The sequence below is a fragment of the Tenrec ecaudatus genome, chromosome 9 (assembly GCF_050624435.1).
Source record: "Tenrec ecaudatus isolate mTenEca1 chromosome 9, mTenEca1.hap1, whole genome shotgun sequence".
Taxonomy (NCBI): Eukaryota; Metazoa; Chordata; class Mammalia; order Afrosoricida; family Tenrecidae; genus Tenrec; species Tenrec ecaudatus.
Window position 1 is genome coordinate 115,464,351 of NC_134538.1, and position 24,683 is coordinate 115,489,033.

The 24,683-nt window shown below is 39.5% G+C and overlaps 1 protein-coding gene across 1 annotated transcript in view; it reads left to right on the top strand.

Moving 5' to 3' along the window:
* Positions 1-24,683, top strand: part of SEMA3E (semaphorin 3E) — a 136,777-nt gene that overhangs the window by 11,249 nt on the left and 100,845 nt on the right. Inside the window, exons 2-3 of the mRNA XM_075557357.1 lie at positions 8,504-8,563; positions 14,410-14,529. Coding sequence (XP_075413472.1) covers positions 8,504-8,563; positions 14,410-14,529 — 180 coding nt within the window. The remainder of the gene's footprint in view (positions 1-8,503; positions 8,564-14,409; positions 14,530-24,683) is intronic.

A 24,683-nucleotide genomic window follows, 5' to 3' on the forward strand; every position in this document is an offset into this window, starting at 1 on the left:
TAAATACATGTTTTTGCTTCTATTGTTATTTATAAGATGTATAATTAAAATAATTTTGAATAGACATCAGTACTGAATATAGAGCTATGAAATGTAGAGGGGAGAGCAAAATATAAACAAACACTTTTTATGAGGATAATGGAATTAGGAAGAGTATAATGGGTAAAATAATACTAGTGTTTTTGTCACAAGTAAATTTGATAAAAATAGGAATGCTAACTGGACACTTCTATTTAATGTTTTTTAAAGCAAAGGAAGTGATCTGTTTTGTTTAGACTGTTAAATTATTCCTTCGTGGTTAATTTGTTCTTGCCCCTCTAAATTTCTGACTGTCGTAACAGCTTGTAATAATAAGCCGTTAAATCCTAATCCTGGTATAATTATGAGACGCAATAGGGAGTCCAGAAAAAAATACTATGCCATTTATTTTTTATTTTATTTTTCTCCATTGAAATATACAAGAATAGTAAATGGCCCTTTAATGTGCAATGGGATGATTAAATTATATTACAGGGAGTGTTGTGATGAATTGATGTGTACTTAACCTCTTGCTTGTGTCTCTCTTTTGGTAACAAAAATTTGGAAATAACATTACACCCTGTTGTTTAACTGCCTTTAAAAATGTTTTGTGCAGAACAAATAGCTTAATTTTATGGGATTTTGTTGATGCTAAACTCTGGAGCAGAACCAAAATACATCCTGAGTGCCAAAACAAATGAGGAAAATCATTCCCCTCCTAGCTTGGCAGCATATTTATGCATATGGCTTTAGAAATAACTTTCCATTCCATTCCGTTTTCTCTCTCACCTTTTCTCACCTAAGTGAGCATTTAGATACAGTCCTGCACTTGTTAAACCCAACTTCTAAAAACAAACTATACCATACCAAATCAAACCAAAATAACAACAAAACCTTATTAAGCCTATAAGTATATTGTTCACATTAGAGGGTTCCATGCGTTGTACTTTACTCCAGCGAGCATTCATAATTGAACCCGTTGCCTCTCTGTCTTCCATTCACCCAGAGTGGCCTGGTTAAGATACTTTTCTCACCCATCAGACACCCTACCAGTCTTGGAAAGCATATTGTTTTGATTATTGCTAATATCCTTCCAGATTGTTTTCTTGAGTACACTAGAAATTACTGCTTGTCTCGTTCACTTGAGTCAACATTTCCACCTGACTAAGTCTTCTCACCCGCATGTTGCCATAGAAGTCCTGAAGTTCTTTAGCTCCGGGCTTCTTAAATGTGTTCTCCTCTCAACCACTTTTTGCCCAAGAAATTTGCAATACAGGCCAGTGCTGTCAGGAAAGTCTCCGATGTATTACATGTTTGATTTTGGAGGAATCTTTGTTCAATGAGCATTCGGAAAGCTTTATTGTGGCCCAATTTTTCAGACTCCCATTCAGTTACACGACCCGCCGTTTAAGAAGCTTTGCTTTAGTTCATTAGTCTCCAAAGTATGGGATAAAGACGTGATGATTAATGAAAGTGAACCAACAGATACTGATTAAGTGGTGACTGTGTTTAAGATAAGAGCCTTGTGGACTGAGTCATCAAGGTCAGCAGTTTGAAACCACCAGCCTCTCCAATGGAGAAAGATGTGGATTTCTACTCCCGAAAGAAGTTACAATCTCAGAAATTCACAGGGCATCAACTGGTGGTAGTGCATTTGACTTAATATTTAAAGCATTGTTCCAGGTAGGCATATATTAGGGTTATGATAGGTCATTACCTTGAGCTTGAGTAAGACCTCGAAAATTAAGTACACAAATCATTAAGTCATTGCGAGCTTAGGTGAGAAGGGAAAAGACCACTATGGAGAATCAAAGGAGACTAGGCTTAGCAGTTCTAAGAAGCTACCATTGTTACGGACATACAATATACATATTATATTGTAATATATAATACCCAAACAAGATTTATTAATAACATATTCATATTACATAATGATATAAAATATGTAAACAACATGCAATAATGTAATATATACTACTAGAAACAGTGTATATTGTGGCAATCTTTACCATAATACTGGAACCACCAGCTGCTCCACCGGATAAAGGCAAGGTTTTGTACTAGTGTAAAGAGTTATAGTCTTCCCCCATAAGAGTTTACTTCAGAGGACGGCACTCAAGCTACAGCTCATGGAGAGGGACATGTCTGATGAGAGCACATAGGAGCAAATGAAAGGGAAGGAAGAGAGAGTGGAGCACATCAGAGTCCACCAAGCCCTGAGGACAATATTCCTGCTCAGAACAGCCAATGCACAGAGAAGACCGCAAGGTCGGCCCCTCTATGACACACGACCTCCCTCACTGACCCATAGGACTACAGGGGACAACACTGGAGACACAATGCGGGAGTTGTGTCCAAACTGACCCCACCACACTCAGGCGAAACACTAAGTGTTCAACAGAACAGCAAGGGGAGGAGAGCAATAAAGTCCCCAGAGAGTACCAAAATTAGACTTTGGGGCCAGCACATGGCACCCCATCAGACTCCATTGGAAAACACTCCTAAAGGTCAACAAAGAGACCTTGAACTAGTTACAGGTTTTTCTTTTGTTTGTTGTTATTGTTTTGTTTTCTTTTGTTGCTTTGTTTTTCTCTGTCTTGTTTTTTGTTCATATCATTATCTCTGCAGGTCTGTCTAGATAAGATAGGCAGGATAAGCAATCTAGAGGAGTAAGCAACAGGACCAGGGTGGCGGGGGACAAAGGAGAGGGGGATACCGGGGAAAGGAAGTGGGTGTTAACAAACCCAGGGTCCAGGGAATCACAAGTGATATAAAATCGATGGTGAGGAGGGTGTAGTAGGCCTGGTAGGGTTTGATCAAGGGCAATGTAACTGAGAGGAATTACTGAAACCCAAATGAAGCCTGAACATGATAGTGAGACAAGAGGAAAGTTAAAGGAAATAGAGGAAAGAACTAGGTGACAAAGGGTATTTCTAGAGGTCTAAAGACTGGAATGTACATATGTAAATATATTAATATATGATGATGGGGAAACAGATCTAAGTACATATATTTATATGTTAAGTATCAAGGTTATAAATGGACATTGGGGCTCTACACAAATCCTCCCTCAATGCAAGAACACTGTTCTTTTAACCTGGCATTCCATGATGCTCACCTTCCCGACACAATCACTGAAGACAAAGTGGGTGAAGAAGCAAAGGTGGTGAAGAAAGTTGATGGTGCTTGGCTATCAAAAGGTGTAGCATCTGGGGTCTTAAAGGCTTAAAGGTAAATAAGAGGCCATCTAGCTGAGAAGCAACAAAGTCCATATGGAGAAGCATACCAGACTGTGTCACCATGAGGTATTGATAGGATCAAGTATCAGGCATCAAAGGACAAAATAATCATATCATTGTGAATGAGTGGGAGTGCAGAGTGGAGACCCAAAGCCCATCTTTAGGCAACTGGACATCCCCCTTACACTAGGGTTGCAGGGAGGAGACAAGCCAGTCAGGGTGCAGTATATCACCGATGAAACATACAACTTTTCTATAGTTCTTTAATGCCTCCTCCCACCCCATTATGATGATCCCAATTCTACCTTACAAATGTTACTAGACCAGAGGGTGTACACTGGTACAGATAAGAGTTGGAAACACAGGGAATCCAGGACAGATAAACCCCTCAGGAGCAATAATGAGAGTACCGATACCAGGAGAGTAAGGGAAAGGTGGGAGAGAAAGGGGAAACCGATTACAATGATCTACATACAATGCCCTCCCTGGGGAATGGACTGCAGGAAAGTGGATGAAGGGAGACACAGGTCAGTGTAAGACATAGAAAAAAATAATAATAACTTATAAATTATCAACTGTTCATGAGTGAGGGAGAGGAAAAATGAGGAACTGACATCAAGGGCTTAAATAGAAAATGTTTTGAAAATGATGATGGAAACAAATGTACAAATGTGCTTGACACCATAAATGGATGGATGACGGAGTGTGATAACAGTTGTACGAACCCCAATAAAGTGATTTAAAAAAAAGTTATAGTCTTAAAAATCCATAGGAAGAATTGTACCCTGTCCTATAATATCACTTTGAGTGAATCAGCATCAACTTGATGAAGCTGTTTTGTTTTGTTTAGAATAATTATATTTTTATATTTTCTGTGCATCAAACTACAAAGGCTCTAAAATTGTTGCCATGTATTGGAGAAACAAGTGACAATGGTAGCAGCTGATCCTCGGGGTCGGAGACAAAGGACTTGTATTTATAACTCACAGCAGACAGACAAGTTGAGCTTCCTGTGCCCGTGTTGGTCTTGCCTCTCAAGTCTCAAAGAGGAGTGATAGGTGTGTTAGGATGGATTGACTAGGTAGACCAATCTAGAACACTCATGTATAAGGAATAGCATTATATCAAAGGGTAATTGTATCTTGAGAAAATATCTCAGCCCAGCCCAGATCAAGTCCGTAAATCCAATATTATCCCCTAAGTCTGCTACGAGCTCATGAATTCCTCTTCAGACTCGCAGAGCACATGCAATAATGTAAACATGCAGGAAGATCACAGGCCTGTGGGTGAGCAGTCTTGTGGATCCAGTGGAGCTGGAAGTATCTCAGTGCCAGCCCAGGGCTCTATGTGGTTTCTCGAGCGTCCCAACAGCAGGAAAGTGAAACAGAGAGAAAGTGTGTGGCCCACCTTCCGGAAGAAGAAGAGGAAGTTCCCAGAATCTTCATGAGAAGGTCACACCCACCGGGAGGCATCATCAGACTGTGACCTGGATGACAGGCTAAACTCCACCCCTTCCCTCTATTTTTCAACCTGACATGAAATTATGTAACTACCACATATGGAATGGCTCAGGTAGATGCAATGCACACGGTGGATTAAGAACTACCCCTTTTTCCATTTTATAAGGGGCCTGCTACCAATCCTAACCACCTTTGCCACCCAGAGAGACATGATACTTATTATTTTATATGGGAAGCAAATGTGCCCTTTTCCCTGGTTGGAGATTTCATCTCCATCTAAAAACCTATGGGGGGTGGGGGTGGGGGAAGCTTGAGACAAGATACCTAGAAACGCTGCAGAAAATTGGCTTCTAATTGGTGCGTGTAAGTATCCCTAGAAATAATTGTTATGAATCAATGATTTAATGATTTAAGTGAATACAGGATGATATGTGGAAGATTTCTTTCCCCTCTGCATTCCTATTTCAACATTAAAACAGCTGAACTTGGTATAATTTTTCAAAATAATGATTGAGTTATGTAGTTTTTCAGAAATGTGGAAATACAGTTCAAATATGTCATACTGGATGTCAATATAATATAAGATACAAGAATGTCATACATTTGTTGAGAAAATAAAGCATTATTTTTTATTATAGATTTCTTTATAATTAATTCATATTGATATGTTAATTAATCATGAAAATATTTCCAAATGAGAACTGATCTTAAAATTGTCTTTCTGTTGTATTGTCCTAATGACTTTCTTGTATTGCATGTGACTCATTGTGTTGGAAAACTCAAGACCATAATTCTTGGGTTGTTTTTTTGTGCATATACTTTTGAGTTTTTCTTTGATATGCTCTCTTTTCTTTATTTATGGTTTTTCAAGACAAGTTATGAAAATGAACTACAAATCAAGTAGTATAACAAACTCAAACCTCTATATAATAGAAAAAAAACAATGAAAAGTTACTGTGTCTGAAATATATTATGATTAACTTCATAATTTAAGCAAAAATAGTAACTAAAGAGGCCTGGAGAAAATGATACAGAAATTTCTCACATAAGTGAAATAAATTACATTGTTAGGATTTTGTGGAATCATATACCAACAACTTAATGATTTTTGCCCACAGTCCCAGAGGAGTTACTGGTTACTAGTGAAGATGAAAACATGTACATAATTGATATATTCTCTCTTCAAGAAATGTAGTTGTGAGTTGTTGTTAGGTTCTATCAATTGTCTTTGACTCATATCAACTCTGTGAACAACAAAATGAAATGCTGCCCATCCCTGTGCCATCCTTACCGTATGTGTTATGCTTCGCATGTTGTTACAGCCTTTGTTCCAATCCGTCTTTCTCTATTTCACCGATCCTCTATTTTACTGTGTTACTCTGGGTAGACTAGAGAGACAAATTCATGGACACACATATGTGTATAAGAAAGAGGTTTATAGACAAGAGCAGTTGATCATTGAGAAAACCTCCAAGCCCAGTCCAGATCAAGTCCGTAAGTCCAACGTCAGCCCATATGTCCGATACCATTATATAAAGTCCTCTTCAGACTCACAAAATACATGAAATGATGCTGAATGCAGGAAGATCCCAGGCCAGTGGGTTGGAAGTCTTGTGAATCCAGTGGTGTTGTAATCCAGGGACAGGGGTCTCTCCGTGGCTTCTCTGTCTCTAGACGTCTGATTGCATCAGGGCAGGTCCGTGTGGCTTCTCCAGCCCAGGGCACTAGCATAGTTCCATGTGTCATGTCAGCTGCATTGTCTCCCAGGGAGCAGCAGTGAGAGAGAGAGTCTGTCTCCAAGGAGGAAATCCAGGAATTCCCAGCATTCTCAGGAAAAGGCCATGCCCACACAGAGACCTCGTTGGTTGTTTCTTGATTGAAGGGCCAGACTCCACCCCTTCACTCACAATCCTCTCAAATTGACACCAAATTATATAACTACCACATTTACCAAGCATGACATCCTTTTCTGGGGACTGGTCTCTCCTGTTAAAGAAGTGCATCATCCTTGCTTCTGAGGACTGTTTGACTGTATTTCCTCCAAGATCATTTGTTATGTTCTTCATTAAGAAGAACAAAGAGGTCTTTGGGAGCAGATTTTCCCAGTGACTGCTGTTTCCATGAGCTTTGATTGGGCATTCAAATAAAGTGATATCCTTAACAACATTAATATTTTCTTTATTTATTGGCATGTCTGTTGGTCCAGTTGTGTGGATTTTTGTGTTCTAGAAGGTACTAGCATTCAATAATGTTTTCAAAACAATCAAAAATACAGTGCGGTTTAGGACTACTTGATAGCTTGCAAATAAGAATTTTTAAAAATTGTTCATTCTTTAATCTTTTGAAACTTCAAATATAACTAAAGGTACACCACACATTAGGCTCTATTCTAAGTGGTAAATTTGAGGGAATTGTAAAGACCTTAATAAGAAGACTGAGTTGGAGGCATAATCAGGTTCAGGAGAAATATGAGAAGGCAGAACTGACAACTGAAGACACAGACTCAAAAGTGTTAAGGCTGGCATAGATCTTCAGTCTTAGCTATAACATGAATCTTCCCAAAATATTAAAATAATATTTATATTTTATTCAAGACATTTTATTTATTTTAATCATTTTATTGGGTGTGCTTACATATGTCATGACATCCCATAATTCAAATGGATCAAGAATAATTGCACAATTGCTACTACAATCAGTTTGGAAACATTTTATTTCTTCTTGAACTCTTTGATATTAGCTCCCCTTAATCCCCTTCCTCTCCCACCCTCCCATTAGGAACCCATATTGTTATTGCTATATATTATTGTGTGTGTATGTGTGTATACACACACACACACACACACACACACATATATATATATTTGCCCAGATCTCACCCCATCCAATATATCCATTCACCTACACTTCTGTTATTTGCTTCCCTCAAGAGGGGTTATATAGTCATCATTGCTATCAGCTCCCTCTTCACCCACCTCCCCCCACTCCCTTCCCATATCCTCAGGGAATCATTACCCCCATTGCTGTTTCTGAAGGGTCATCCACTCTGGCATTCCTGTCTCAAACAATCTTAATTATACAGATGAACATAGGTAGGTCTAACAATATTAATGAGGTTAAAAATGAGCAGTAATAATGAGGGGAGGAAATAATAAAGAACAAGAGGATAGTTACATGTTTTAGCAGTGCTCTGATGCACCCTGGATTTATCATCCCTTCTGGGTGGCCTTTATGGGAGGGACTGTCCAATTATCTTCCAGGTGGGTTTGGGGTCTCCACATCCATGCCCCTTCACATTGATTTGGTTGCTTGTTTTTGAACTTCTGATACCTCTTCCCATCAATACTTCATGATCACACAGGCTTCCATGTGGGCTTTGTAGCTTCCCTGCTGGATGGTGGCTTGTTTAACTACAAGCCTTTAAGACCCCAGATGCTTTATCTTTTAATAGCTGGCCACCATTATGTTCTTAGTTATCATATCATTCCATAGTTTAATCACATCAAGCAGTATTGTACCAGTGCTACCACAATCAGTTTCAAAACATTCTCTTTCTTCTTGAATTCCTTGATATCAGCTTCCTTTACCACTCACTACTTAATGAAAAAGCTCAAAGATACATTTCTTAATGTACAAATAATAATGTAAAGGAGATACATTTTTGCTTTGTCTACTCAGAAAATAGAATAAAATTAAAATGTATTGACTTGTAGGGGGGCAAAGGACCTCTCAGTTGGATTACTTCTATATGCGCTTGCAAACTAATACATTGTTTTATAATTACAGATACACTGGCCCAGTTCAGTGCTAAAAACAGAAGAATGCATAATGAAAGGAAACGATGCAGTAAGTATTATTTGTTGTATACAAAATAAATCAATTATGTCCCTAGTTAACCACAAATACATTTATTCTTCTAAAGGATATATGAAACTTAATTAATGAAGACAAATGATAAATAGATATCAGTGTAATGCTGGGGTGCAATGCAGATCTTGTGTTTTATTATATTTCATTCAAAAATTAATAAATTTATATATTAATATTTATATCCAAGAACATGGAAGAAAAAGTCACAGATATTTTTAATTTGAAGAAGAGCTAAGTATTAAATATTTATAAGATTTTATTTTGAGCTTTTAAATCAGAAATTCTAACAAAAGAAATTAAGAAACTTTTAAATAGGAGAGTAAAAATCAATAGAAGAGGCCAAAGCCAATAGATATACTTTACCAATTCCAAAATATTTTAGGTTCTCTTCTACATAAAGAAGCCACATTAAGCTTCTGCATAAAATGGGAGGTAAGTGGGAGCGGAAAACTGCCGTGCAGTGTGATATCCATGACACAGTCTTTGCCTTACTCACACATGTGTGAGGGTCATAGAAGGACAACTGACCAACCCCGGGTAGAATGAGTTGGCTGATCACATAGTATATACATACCTTTGGAGAAACCACATAGCTCTCCTTTTAAAGAAGAACATATTTTCCTCCAGTATGAAATACTATGTAAGAAGACTAACCTGTATAATACCAACTTCTCACTACTTGTAGCAACTGGGTCAAAACCAGAGAATGAGCTAATGCCGCATGACGCTGACTTATTCAACACACCCTTAGGCCTTGTCCAGCTAAGCGTCATGAGCGCTAGGAAGCATGAGAGCTAAGTGGCTTACAGCAAGATGTGGCAGAGCTTTGAGTGAGGCAAAACAGGCGCTTATTGCAAGACTAAAGCAGAATGCTTTACCCATTCCTGAACAAGCAGAGTCTATCAACTGCATGGGTCATCCGCAAAATAAAATGGCATCTGTGTAATAAAATAAAGAAGGAAATGTATATTTCCTGGTTAATCAGTTCAGTAACTCATTGATTATCATCTGATCAACTTACTGCAAAGTGGTTCTACAGCCTTTTCATCTTACGACTGTCATGTGAGAGACTTTAAGAATCCAAGCGAAAGAATTTTCAGTTGCCTCATATACTATGAAAGTTGGACATTGAATCAAGAAGACCAAAGAAAAATAGATGAATTTGAACTGTGGTGCTGGAAAAGGATATTGAAAGTACCATGAACTGCCAAAAGGACAGACTGCTCTGACTTGGAAGAAGTGTGGCCAGAATGCTCCTTCGAGGCAAGGATAGCAAGAAATCATATTACATGCTAGGACCAACTCTTATTGACAAGAGAGACCAGTCCCTGGAGAAGGACAGCTTGTTTGATAAAGTAGACGGGCAGAAAAGGAGGGAGTGACTCAAGGAGACGGAAGGACATTGCGCTCAACCACAGGAGCAATTGACGGTTGGTGCAGCACAGGCAGTGTTTCTTGCTGTTGTGAATACTCAGTATGAGTCTGAACTGACTCGATGACACCTAACAACAACAATCTTTGGAAATCACAACTTATGCTTGGAAACATCACATTTACTGATCATCGCATGCATTTGTCTCAAAGTAACATTTGGCACTAAACCGAGTTTAGCATTTTGCTCCAAGAATATATGTTAAATGCATGTGTGTGTTGGATATCATTAATTCAGTTCCAGCCCAGAGCGCCCTACAGGCCACCCTCAAGATTGTTGTCATGGTTAAGCCTCTACAGCAGTGGTTCTTAACCTGTGGGTCGAGACCCCTTGGGGTCGAACGACCCTTTCACAAGGGTCACCTGATTCATAACAGTAGCAAAATTGCAGTTATGAAAGTAGCAATGAAAAGAATGTTAGGGTTGGGGTGTCACCATCACATGAGGAACTGTGTTAAAGGGTCACGACATGAGGAAGGTTGAGAACCACTGCTCTACAGGCACTGTGTAAATTCCTCTTCTTGAGGCTGTTTCCTTTTCTGCTGACCCTCCACTTTCCCAAGCATCATGACCTGTTCCAAGGGCCGGTCTCACCTGACAACGTGCTCAGAGTATGTGCTATGAAGTGATCCTTGCCAATAGGGATGATTTATTTAGCTCTCTAGCAGGCCATGGTATTTTCATTGTTGTTTGTCAGCACCGTGATTCAAATGCATCAATTCTTCTTCAGTCCTCCTTATCCATTGTCTAGCTTTCACATGTGAGAAAACATCATAGTAGCCACCTCTGACCTCCTTTGGCGACACAGGGGCGAAAGAGACCCCAAGACCACTCTCCAGAAGCAGACGTGCCTCCTTCCTTCTTTACCCTGTTCTATCACCAGCAGTTCCTCCTCCTGCGGCACTCTACTTCTGTGCTGGGTCCCAGAGTCCACTGCAGTGGTGACACAGAGCCCACAGCCAATGCTCATGATTTGGGGGCTTAACTAGGGATGCTAACAGGCTACCATACGCCAGGAAAAGTAAACACTAAGTATACCATCTTTGGTCCACAGCAACACCTCTCTGCAGTCAGAAGCCAAGTCTTTCTCTTCTCCTAATCCTCAGCTGTGTTGTCCCTTGGCATCTCCCTCTGTGGGGGCAAGAAGCCTGCCCTCTGCTCGGCTTCACAGTCTCCTCATCTCAGCACGGCATCTCTGCTCTGCCTCATGCTCTCGTTGTCTGGCCTCTGGTCTCTGTATGGCTTGGCCTTGTTGCACTTCAGGCAGGTATTAAGAACTTGTTCTTCTGGGGGCTCTTCTTCCTGATGGTCCCCATGAATTCTCTTCTGCTTCTGAGATACCTTATTCTTATAGCCATAAATTCTCTCTACGAATGTTTCACACACTCCATTTGCATGATCTGACCCACTCATTTGATGGAGTCACCAAGATATGAATCACAGAGATAGATTAAGAAATTTTACTTCATCACACCATGGACATGAAACAATAAAAATACCACTGTCCTCATGTTTGCTCTCCAGAACTTTGAGGCGGTCTTGTGTAGCAGATTTGGCCAATGCAATACATGTGATCCAAGTATCCCCTTGCCATTTATGTCATTGAAATAAAGTATTTACAGTGAAGAAGTCAGTCATTTGTTTTGCAAAATCCTTTCACGTGATCTCCATTTTTATCACCAATGCTACATTTTAAAATTACTGATCCTTCCTCTTTGCTTCCAACATTCCTATCCCAAACTTTAATAATTAGTAATACATCTTGATAAAATGCTTGATCACTTTCAGCTTGAAGAAACTGGTAGATATCAAAGAATTCTTTGATTTCTTCATCACTAACTTTAGTGTTTGTGCACAAATTTGACTAATATCAACTGGACTTCCTTGTAAGTGTACAGATATTACCTATCAGAGACAGCTTTGAATTTAAAGTTAGATCAAAATATTCTTCTGGTGATGAATGTGATACATTAAATGAAATATCAATATCTAATGTTTACCACCCATCAGCTTGTAATATGATGCTCTCTTCCAGGTGGGTGTGCTACAGGAAGCTGTGCCATTGGTGTTTCAGATACTATCAGAGTCACCCCCGGTGGACAGGTTACAGTGAGACTGCCAGACTAAGTTACATTAGGAAGAAAGACCTAGAAATATACTTCCAGAAATTAATTAATCAATTTCTATTTATCACAGCACAATATTGTTTAATATCATGCTATAAGATAAGTTTCCTAGACATTGCAATAGACTCAAAGATGAACTCAAAATACTGATGATCATGAAGATGATTCAAAATCAGGGAACCTTTTTCCCTGTAATCCAAAAGGCTACCATAGTTGGAGCTGAGTAGATATAGCTAGCTAAAGCCAACAAGAGTGCAAAGTGTATTTGCTATTAGCCAAGTTGGTCTTGAAACGATTTCAAACTATGTTTCCATTCTGTATACTCATTTTAATACTCACCTAATGAGCTATGTATTAAAAGTCTATAAAGCATTTACTATGTGTCAGTGTGCAAAACGTTGTGAGCAGAGCGCAGGACAGGGCCGTGTTGCATTTGGCTGTGGATAAGGTCACTATGGGCCCGAACTTACTCAGTGGCACCAGACAGCAATGACATGCATGAAGTACCATGTGAAGCTCACTGGGGAAGCTTTTTAACTACATAAATTAAAACATAACTTTTATTATTCTCAACTTCAGTATCAACAAACTAGAATTCCCTATCCAAATATTGCCTACCATCTGTTTTTGTTATAAAGAATTATTGGAACACAGCAGTACACATTGATTGACGAATTCTGCATGAGCACGTTCATATGACAACTTCAGGGTTTGGTAGGTCCACAAAACCAAACATCTGATCCTTTTCACAGAGGTGCTTTATTACGTAGCCCTTTACCAAAAAGCGTTGATCATGTTTTGGACTGTGAGGGCAGCACAGAGGCCACCTGTGACCTCCCTGGCTACACAAGGCAGAAAGAGCATCCAGCTCCCCATCAGCCCCGGGCCTGTTGCCAAGAGGCAGAGGTCAGACGTGCCTGGAGCCCCCACCCTTCTTTATCCTGTCCTGACACAGCTGTTCCTGCCACGGCACTCTGCTCTTGGTGGTGTAATAGATAAGTTAACCATGACCATCAATCCGGATCAGCAAACATTAAGGATGCATACAGCATTCGGCCCCAACAGCGACACAGTTCTCATCCAGGAGCCAAGTCTTGGTCCAGTCTTCAGCCTCTAAATCAGCGGTTCTCAACCTGTGGGTCATGATCCCTTAGGAGATTGAAATACCTTTTCATAGGGGTCGCCCAATTCATCACAGTAGCAAAATGCCAGTTATGAAATAGCAACAAAAATAATGTTAGGGTTGAGGGGCACCACTACATGAGGAGCGGTGTGAAAGGGCCTCAGCATCAGGAAGAGTGGGAACCACCGCTCTAAACCAAGTGGTCCCTTGGCCTCTGTCTCCATTGGACAGTAAACCAGCCAGCTGCTCTGCCTCATTGTCTCAGCACTGCTCTGACTTAAGGTCTACTGCCCTTGGCCTCTGGTCTCACCTGGCTCCTCTGCTCTGACCCATTATCTCTGGTGCCTCTGGTCTGGGCCTCGACTACTTCAGACAGAGGTCTCGAACGTACCCACGAGTGGCTCTTGTTTGATTGTCCTGGGATTTCCCATCGTACTCCTGCTTCCAAGATTCCTCATCCTCACGGCCAGGGTTATACATGCCCTATGCGCATAGTCCCACCTAGTCACTTGGTGGAAGTAACGGAGATGGGTAGAAAGCCAAATTAAGAAATTTCATTTCATACAGATTACATCTAACAGTAATCAGCTTAAAATGTTATTTCTATTGGTTAGCTTCTATCAATTTATTTGAACATTGTCTATTTAAATGCTTTATGTGGATTGTAATTTTGAGGATATGACTTGTTTTTCCAAACATCAAAATTATACAATGTCCTAAAAGTGCATATTTTTCTTATGGATGATGAAGCTTTTCTTCCCCTTTCCTTTAAGCAGATTTCACTGTTTATATTGCAGTTACTTAAAAAAATAAATAGCAATATTGGGATATCTTAATTACTTAGTGAAATACGTTGTGATGCAAATCTTCACACATGAATCCTTTTTGAACAGTGTATTTTTCCTCTAGTGCATTTTAAAATAAACGAAACCTGTTGTGCTCTCTCTGTAAAATGGAATTCGTGTATGGTGGTTAGCCGCCGTATGCATTGCTCAGCCCCAGTATCTTCTTCCACTACGCTTAGCCCCTTTGTAATTGACTCCCATGTGGTTGGAAAGATGCAATAACAATAAAAATAACAGCTCTAGACTTAACGCCGCCTGCTTCATCACACAAGCCGACTGTTTCTGTTCTCGTTGCAGAGTGAGTGCGCAAACTTCGTGCGGGTCTTGCATCACTATAATCGCACGCATCTCCTGACCTGCGGCACTGGAGCGTTCGACCCACTGTGTGCCTTCATCCGAGTCGGGAATCACCTGGAGGTAAGATAGTTCCAAACATGGCTGCCAACCCAAGCAGTGCTCAAAACAACTCTGTTTGAAGAGAGCGTTTGTGATATTGCTAGTTAGGAAAAATAAACTCATCGTGAGGTCCTGATTTCCTTTTGCTTGAGACAGAAATTATCTTTGTGAGCCATTAAAAACCCTGGCCAGCTATAACATCTAGAAACAAATTCTTTACGTATCCATTCACCGAACAAATTTATCGACCTATCTTTTTCCTAGTTACCAAATATTGCTCAATAGTAAACTGTTTTCTCCTCTGTGTTCTTATTCGTGTTTTCATTAGTTTGCGGAGCTGTACTTGCTATGGATCACATTGTGTCTTCCAAAGTGATATGTTCTGATAAGTCCCACCCCCATCCCCCCACCCCTGTGAATATGAACTAGGATCTTTGAAGATGTCAAGAATTAACATGGGATCATATTGGATTAGGGCACATTAATCCAATATGAGTGAAATGCTTACAAACCCAGGGGGGGAAGCTCCAGGTGGAGACTGTAGTTGTGCAGCTACACGCCCAAGACGACCGGAAGCAGAGGAAAGGATCTTTCTCTGGTTGCCTTCAGAAAGAGGGCAACCTGCTTGTAAGCCAGCTGGTTTTCGGCACTTTATGCACCAGCCCTCGGAAACGAATGCACTGGGACTGAAAAGAGCGAAGCAGCTCTTTATCTGAAGCAGCGAGGCTGTGATGGTCGACGGAGGGTAGGAGAAAGATTCCAAACTGACTTCCAAGTAAATATAATGTAAATGGGGATGGTCGATATAGCTCCACCACTAAAGATGCAGCAGAAGGAAAGCAAGTCCCAGACCGAGTCTGCCACACATAATATTTACCCACATGCAGGCTAATAAGTAGTCTTAAAACCTGTTCTTCCATACTGGGTGAATTCTCAACTTCTATTTTAGGCACCATTTAGAGCACTTTGAAATATATGAAATCAATTATATTCAGATGTCAGGATCTTTTAACTTTCACTCAGACTAGCAGGCAGAATATTACATTACCATGTGGTCTTGCTAAGTCAGAATCTACCTGAGGGCAGTGGTGGCGAAGTTTCCCTGTACTGAGAGAGTTTGGATAAATTATTCTGGTCACTGGTATTCATTGGTGTCCTTCTAGGCCCAAAGCGAGAGCCAAACAAATGATGCATCCTAAAATAAATCGTAGGCACTATTAATGTTTTTAATAAAGAAAAATCTATAATCACATGATTGACAATTAAAAATATATTAAGAATACATTAAATTATTTGAAATTATTCTCTTGTGAGTTAAAATGATTTTTAGTTGGTAATTTAATCTTGTTCAACTAAAGAAAATAATAACTCAATGCTATCAAGTCAATTCTGACTCATAGTGACCTATAGGACAGAGTAGAATTGCCCCTCTGAGTTTCTGAGACTGAAACTCTTTAAGGGAGAAGAAAACCTAGTCTCCCCCACCCCCCCAGGGGCTGATGGTCTCTACCTGCGAATTCTGCAGTTAGCAGCCGAACACACAACCCAATTCTATCATGTAATACATGAGATTTTCTCTTTTTAAATCCATGCTGTTCTTTAATGTCTTCTACCATTTTCTGATTTTATTTTATCTTCTATTAAAATATTATCATTCTTATTGTTTTGTGTAATGTAGAACTTTTTGAAGTATTTTTTTAAATTATCAGTAATGCTTTTATTCCAAATTCTTTTTTTGGGTCCTTTTTCTTATAACCACTGTAGTGTACTAACCTGAGATCAGTCATAGTTCTCATTTTTTATATAAAATTAGTCTTCTTGAGCTTTTAGGAAAGGCTGGATGAATCAGGGTCGATATTCTACAATCTTATCTGAGAGTTTATCATTTTGTTTTGTCAAGTGATATAAATATGGCTATATTAATATTACTGCCATTAAAAAACCCATGTTTATGCTCTCTGGACTATTTGGATCCTCTTCTTTGGAGGGAGATGTGCTGGTTAATTTTGAGAGTCTACAGAGCTACATCCCTCACACCCCCCCTTGTTACCTAAACCCATCCCATTGCCACACAGGTTGTTCCAGCTCATGGTGGCAATACAGGACAGATTAGAACTGCCCTGTCTAGGCCTGTAATTTAATGGCAGCGAATTGAAACATCTTTCCCATGCAGAGCAGCTGATGGTTGTAAATCAATGACCTTTCTGTTAACAGCCAAGTGCTTAAGTACTGCACTACCAGGGCTCATTAGACTCCTTACAATTACCAGTAAATTGAATTAACAGCAACAAAAATCACCTCGGCTCCAACTGCAGCTCTAAAGCAGTGCTTCCCAATTAGCGAGTCCTCGTTAGAAACGTGAGAGTGCTCTCCTTAAGTTAGAGAAATTGTGGTTGCTTCCTGGATTTCCGCCTGCAAGACGGCGATGTTCTAGATGGTGCTAGTGCTTGGCACCCACGAACGCACCTTGACAGTTCTGTTGCAGGTTTGGTCGATGTGGTATTGATTTTTCGTTGCTGATTGATACATTTGTTTTAGAGAATGGACATGTTTGTCTCCACTGCTAATCTCCCAGAATCTTAAAAGTGTCTTTTAAACAATAACCCCAAATCCCACTGCCAGTGAGTTGATTCTTACTTACAGCAACCCTAAAAGGTCAGCATTCAGCTGCCTCTGTCGATTTCTGAACTGTGATTTTTTTTCCCCCACCGGGGGCAGAATTTTTCCTTGTGCTCTCCTGGGGCTGCTGGTGGGTTTGAACTGATGACCTTAGAGTTAGCAACCCAATGTGCAACCCACTAAGCCACTAGGGTTCCCTTTTAAATAGGAAGTGCTACACAAAAATGCTACTGGTGTATGTGAACTTTGTGAAAAAGGAAACGATTACACGACCATCAAGCAAAAGCTGTCAAAATTTACCATTCTTTCCAAAGAAGCCAAGTTATGAAAAATTAAATAACGAAGCCTATTTCAAACCTCATTATCACATAGTACAAAGATTCCTTATTTTTCAAGTAGCATTCAAGAAATAATAACAATCTTTTGAAGGATGATATGCCTCGTGTTTACCAGGCAATCAGTCATGTCTTTTTACTTCAATTGGGCAGATACTTTTCCGAGCCACGGATAGGGAAAGGCACTGTTAAAAATCCCTGAGGCAATAAATGATGAACACCACTTTCCCAGGGAACTTGCGGCCTATTATATTGTGATTTTTAAAATCCCCAAGCTTGTTTTAAAATGTCTCAGGATGGAGGGCTGGTCCTTCAGGCTCGTCTCTCCTGTCAGTTCTAATAGGGAAATCTGTGTAAGCGATTTCCTGGTGGGAAGGAAAACAGGACTCCTGGGCTGGCTGTAGCTGCGAATAATTACATTCAAGCTACCACAATGGAACAGGCTTACCAAACTCCAAGTTCACCTCATTGTTTCTCACCATCTCTGCGTGTGAGGCGCGTACAAGTCACCTCACCCGCCAGCACCGCAGGCGTGAGTCGAAAGAGAAGGTGCTGACAGGAGTGGGGGCCTGCATATGTGGCTGGGCTGCTTTCCTGTGGGCCCCTGGGGAGTGAGGAGTCAGGAGAGGCTGATGTTGGACCAGAACTGTAAGCAATTAAAGAACCATTGGGCCTGATCCCCAGAGAGCAGTGAGCTCTGCTAGGAGGAATTTGTTCTCTACTTAACAACATATGACTATATGGAAGAGATCTCCAGAACAAAACGTGCAATATTGTACTGGCCGATTGCCAATATTTTGTCCATCTCTCCCATGACACTTCTTTGTGGACAGATCTGGGTGTATTCTTTCAAGTCCACGTGAGCACTTGTCCGGGTGTGCGATTGTGTTAACAGAAAATAATCAGTGTGAATTTCTGCGTTTGTTTCTTTTGGATAGTTCGGTATAGCTTAATATAGACCCAAAATATATCACTGAGAGCCATATATGTGTGTTTATAAATAGGTAGGTAGCTTAAGACATAATAATTTTTATCACATCAATTTAAATATCTGCCTAGTATTTCTGAGCAGAAAAGGACAATCATGTGTTGAATTAAGTGATTTCATTTTAAATTGTTAATCCTGAGACTACCGTGAACTAGCAAAAGTAGAAAGAGTCTGGTGCATGGAGGGACTGGGGACCTCAGGGGAAATGAGCTACTCCTGGCTGCGGCCCAGCAAGCATTCAGGTTGCCTTGGTTTGATCAGACGTTATAAATTGGCAGCCATATGCCCGATTCAGCTCACAGATGTGCTTTGTGTGTCACAGAGTGTTTTTTGTTTGTTTTCTTTTAAAGAGCCTACATTTAAAAACCAGTAGGTTTCACAAAGCAAATTGTGCTTTCCATTGGGCCTGCGTGAAAAGAATCAGCTGAGGCTAAGTGGTCGCTGCCTGATCCAGCAGGAGGGCATATGCTTCAGTGTTCTGCGCGCGCTTAGATGCGGCCTCCCTGCCAGTTCCCATCTCCACCAGGCATAGCAGGCAATTCCCTTTGTGGCCTCCGCACCAGGAGGATAGTGAACTTGCTCAAAACTCTGAAGTGCTTCACATCTAGTAGTTAAAGACCATGGGCTAAACCAAGGAGTAATTGAAGGAATGGGTTTGTTGCATTCACAAGTTTGTTTGACTGGTCTTTGAAGCCTAAATGAGTTTAAAGACCAACGCATTCTTGAAATACGCAGTTGTTCTTTTAAAACATAAATATAAAATGCATACAGAAAAAGGCACATGATGAGTTTTCACAAACTGAACCTACTGGTTACATTGGTTAGGTGATCGGCTGCAGGTTTGGTGGTACCAACCTGCCAGTCTCTGTGAAAGATAAAGATTTCCCGTTTCAGAAACCCCAGGTGAGATCTCTAGGAGCTAGGAGAGAGAGTCCTGCTTTAGGGTTTATGCAGCAGGCTACTAACTGCAATGTCAGCAGTTCGAATCCACTAGTCACTCTTCCGGACAAAGACGATGCTTTCCACTCACGTAAAGAATTACAGTTTTGGAAATCCACAGGAGCAGCTCTACTCTGCCCAATAGGAACACTGTGCGTTGGAACTGACTCGACAGCAATGAGGTTTGGGTTTGGATGTAACTAACCATGGAATTTTCACTCGACGCCCATGTATACAAAACCGGGTAAGGAGGAAGGAAAGCAAAAGAAGAATTGGTTCGTTAGCATGAAGATGTGGGTGAAAAATACTTAATACATCATGGACTTCTAGCAGAACAAACAATGCTTTATTAGAAAGCAGCACAGGCAGAAAGCCCCTAGACATCAAAAGGCAGTGAGAGGTTGCCTCACTAAAGAAGAACATCAGGCTTGAAAAGGAAGCGGGTCCGTGCAGAACAGCAAGAGCTTCGTTTCGATAGACTGACCCAGTGGCTGCAGCAGTGCGCGCTCATGTGGCCGCGGATGTGAGGACCAGAGGGTGCTTTGTTCTGTTGTACACAGGGTCACTTGCTATGAGTCAAAATGGACTTGACAGCACCTAAAATCCACACGAATGTAACCTACATAAAAGAAAACTTCACCAGCTCTCCGGAATCTTGGCTGTGTGCCTCTCCAGTTCCTATCTCCACTCAAATAACCATAATTTTGACACTCCAGATTATTTTATCTCTGAGAATTTGATATACAAGACATCACACAGCATATGTATTTTTGTGTGATTCTGTTGTCTTTTGTTCAGTGTAGAGTAAGATTCATCGATTTTTTGTGTTCCTACAGTTCATATATTCTCATTGATCTGTTGTATTTCTATAAATGTGTATACCTCACTTTGTTTACCAATTCTACAGTTGCTGGTCTTTAGGGTTGCTCGTAGCTATTGTACAGTTGTGCTCCAATGACTCTTCTTGACGATGCCTCTTTTTACAAATGTGTGCACATGTTTCATTTAACTATCATCTAGAGTTGGAATTACTGGGTTTCAGAGTATATTAGCTGTAACTAGCTGTGATTAATTAGTTTGTAGACCCCACTGCACTTAGACAAATGTCTTGTTCTATTGTGCATAGTGTGTCTGAGTCAGAACTGACTCAAGGATATTTAACAACAGTACAGCATTCATATGTACAGTCTTTGCAAATACCATCAAATGGTTTTTTGTTGTAACAATATCATGCCTATCAGCAGTGTATGAATATTCTAATTAATCCAAATCCTATAGACAATGCCTAATACTCTTGTCTATTTCCTAGACATTTTGGGTAATGTGTCATCGTACCACACTGTGGTTGTAATTATCATTTTGCTAGTAAGCAATAAAGCTGACCACCTATTCATTGGGGCTTGAGCTTGGGGAGTCATTTGTGAGTTAAAGCCTTGGGTTTGCTATTTCAGAGTTGTGTGAAATTTACCAAAGGGTAGAGCAGAAGCTTTAAAGGAAAAGATGCAAAACATAAATTTTAGTGTTCAGTATAGAGAAAATATGCATTAAATATAAATATCACTTTTTCTTTTAAAATTAATAGAACATATAAAACAATGTTAAAGTAAAACTAGGTTATAGTGTATTCTAGCTGCTAATCCGAACGTTGACAGAATCAAATAGCAGAAAAGAACAGTTGGATTCTATCGAGAGCAATGGTGGAAAAAGAGAAATGAGGAGAGAAAATAAAATCGTATTATACCGAAGTTCTTGACAGTCAAAGTTAGTCAAAATGTATTATATAATTTTCGTTAGGAAGAATTATTGAAAGTCTTGTATTTTAGATGCAGAAATATTAGAGGTTGGATTTTGCCTCTGTCATTTGCTAGATATTTTAAAGAGATTTGAATAACATAACTTCGTATGACACACACACATACATATAAAGTGTTTGTGTAAGTGTGTGTGTGTGTGTGTGTGTGTGTGTGTGTGTGTGTGTGTGTGTGTGTGTAGAGAGAGAGAGAGAGAACAAACCCTGGTACTGCCACGGTGAAACATTTAGTTGCTAATCAAAAGAAGGTTGATGGATTCAAACCCCACAGTCACTCCACAAGAGAAAGATGTAGCAGTCGGTGTCCAGAAAGATCACCGCCTTGCTAGAAACCCTATGGGCAGTTCTACAGTTTTATAGTCACTATTAGTAAAAATTGAGTCCATTACACAAAGCTACAACAACAAAATTACAATATATTTTAAGTTCATTTCTCTTTCTCCATGAGAGCATATATATGTATATATGCATATACATAATAAAGTCAAAAAGAAATCAATTTCAAAGCTAAAGCAAAGACATCCTACATATGGTTTTTATCCCTTAAACCAAAACCATAGGGTCGGCACAGTTTGTTATCCCTGTATGGCACATGTTCAATGCTATGGCAACTGGTTGACTCTTTTCTCTCTGCTACGGCTGTGGAGTCATTGTGGACGTAGAAGTGAAGTTTGCCTGCTTTACCTGGAAATCATGTGAAATTGATTCAGTTTTTAAAGCTTCTCTTAAACATTTCTAGACATATATCAAAATTATATATCTCAAAATGCAAATAAAACTCCCCAGCTCAAAAGATACATTTGACATTCACTGAAATAATGACTATAAATAAGGAAGAACCATGCAGCCTGGTGGGAGTTTGTTTTCAAGAATATTTTTCACGAAGAAATTTGAAGACTATTAGGTGATTAAATAATACATTGGCTCCTTACCACTAAATTGAATTTTATTACTTTAGTCAAGTCAAATTAGTTATAAATTCAATCACATGCTATATTCGTAATTCATGGATATGATATAGAACAGATGTAGACAGAGTTAAATTTGGTAGCCTAATTAAAATATTGGCTTAATTGAAAGGATTTGCTTGTTCCATGCTGACAAACTGGATTTTATCAGGTTTTTTTTTTTTACTTTCCAAATGGAAATGATCTTAAATGTAATCTTAAATGCAACTAAACTCTAATTTTCCTAATTTAATGTGTTAAATTTTAAAATTCCATATTGTTATAGACATTCTTACTGGGAAACTCATGTAGGCGTAGATGAAGCCATAGGGAAGAGAAAGTCTAGGAGCTCGGTAGGTTTTTCAAGTGTTTTTGCCCATCAGGGCGCTGCGATGGGGCACTGGCTAAGAGCTTGTCTGTGAACTGAAAGCGGGGGGGGGGGGTGCGGGGGGGCACTAGAACCCGCCAGCTGCTTTATGGGAGAACGGTGTAACCCCATGGGACAGCTCTGCTATGTCCCGTAGAGTAGCTGTGTGTCAGAATTAACTGGACTAGAGTGGATTCTTTAATGGGGAGGGGGGTGGTTATTTATCACCATAATTTTCCCACAATCAAAAGAAGGAAAAATAATGTAACAGCTTCAAGTGTTAATTCGGCCTATTCTATCATCGGCCATTGGTAAAATACTCATGGGCCAGGTGTCACCATCCTGGCCACTTTCCCCTCTTCCGCTGGCCTCCTTATTAACTTCTTCTCCAGTGTCAGTGGAGATTAAGTCTGCCCCAGGCTTTCTGCCTTCCCTAAATATCTACTAAATGTCTACTTTGTGTTCTCAATAAATATAGAAACTTTCAAGTTCATTCTTCTCTTCTGTCCCGCAATACCCTTCCTTTTTTTCTGAAATTAAATGATGTGTTACATGTCCATCCATATACTTATATCTGAAATATTTGGCAGACTCTGAAAATATTGCTTGATCTAGATTTACAATATATTATTAAGTGCTGATTAATCCTCACACTTACATTCATTGTCTGGAAGAATTGTGGTCAAGATTACAAGCTCGATTTTTATCCCCCTTTAACCAGCAAAGGCGTGTTTGCCTCTTTGACCCTCCATTAGTGGGCTTCTCCTAAATCTAAACCACGTACAGAGTAGTATCGTCTACCTCACTGACCTATTGTAAGAACTTATTTCAGTCCTAATAGTAATCTTAATAAACATAGCAACAACGTATGGCATGCACGCCATAGCCAGAGCTCACGCTATCTGCTTTGGTTCATTTGACTTAATACTCAAAACTCCCGCGAGGGAGAGACTACTGCTCTCCTCTAACACACGAGGAAAGTAAAGAGGGAATCCGCCCTTAAGATTTTACAGCAAGTTCAGAACTGAGATTTCATGGTCTAAGGCCAAGTTCTTTCTACCATGGTTGCTACTTTCCCAAATGGTCTACGGTTTTAAAACATTTGGTTAAAGTATGAAATGCCATTCAGAGAATTTAATGAAGATTATCATAAGCAGACATCTTCTCCCTGAATCTATGCTTCCTTCCTCTAAACTTGATCTTCATCTTCAGCTGTTGACAGACACCTTCCTGTTCTTTCAATCTGTCATCCCTCTAGAATTTGCTTCTTTTTGGACGTAGTTGTGCGATTCACAAAACACCCCTGTGTCTGTCCACTTGACCTTTCGCAGTTGCTTTACTTTTCCTGGTTCAGTTGAACCACTTTGCTCTCTTGGCTGCTACTCCAAACAGCTGAATATCATGAGAGGCTATTCTAGCGAGCTGATTGTCACCCTGCTATTCAAAGAAACCCCAATACGTGGGGTCAATCTAGTTTTTATACTCAATTAACTCTTTTTGCATTGTCTATGTTATCTCAAAGGAGGTGATATAAAAGAAGTGGCATAATGCAATGGAAAGAGTCCAGATGTTAGTAAGAGACGAAAGTAATTTCAAATGTTGTTTCTACTATTCACTGTCTGGGTAACCTTGGGCCCAGAACTAAGCATATTTGCATTTCGTTGTCTTTATCAGTATTAAATTAAATTCCAAAAAGTAATTAAAGAGATAAATGAAGTACTATACAGCTTACTTGAACATACCTGTGATTAAATTATCTGCTTCTTGGCAAGAGCAAAAAAATCATTAAGAACCCAAAGGAAAAGAAAATATTACAGCTTTGTATTAAAATTGATTTTTTAAGTTTTGAATTTAAATACGCATTTAGCACAAATAATAGGATGGCAAAATTTTGTAATATATGGAAAAAATTACTACCATATATTTGAAGAATTGCTATTAAGCATTAAGAGATATACTGAGAACTTAAATAAGTAGCTAATGGTCAATAAAATAAATTGGCAAAAGTTAATACATATGCTATTTAGTTTTTAAATTTGTATACCCTCGATAATGATAAAATAAAATGACAGTTATTTTGGTTTCTAATCAGTTAGTTGTAAATGCCTGACATAAGGATTTTTTTCTAATATGAACATAAGAATATACAAACCATTTTGTTTTTTAAAAA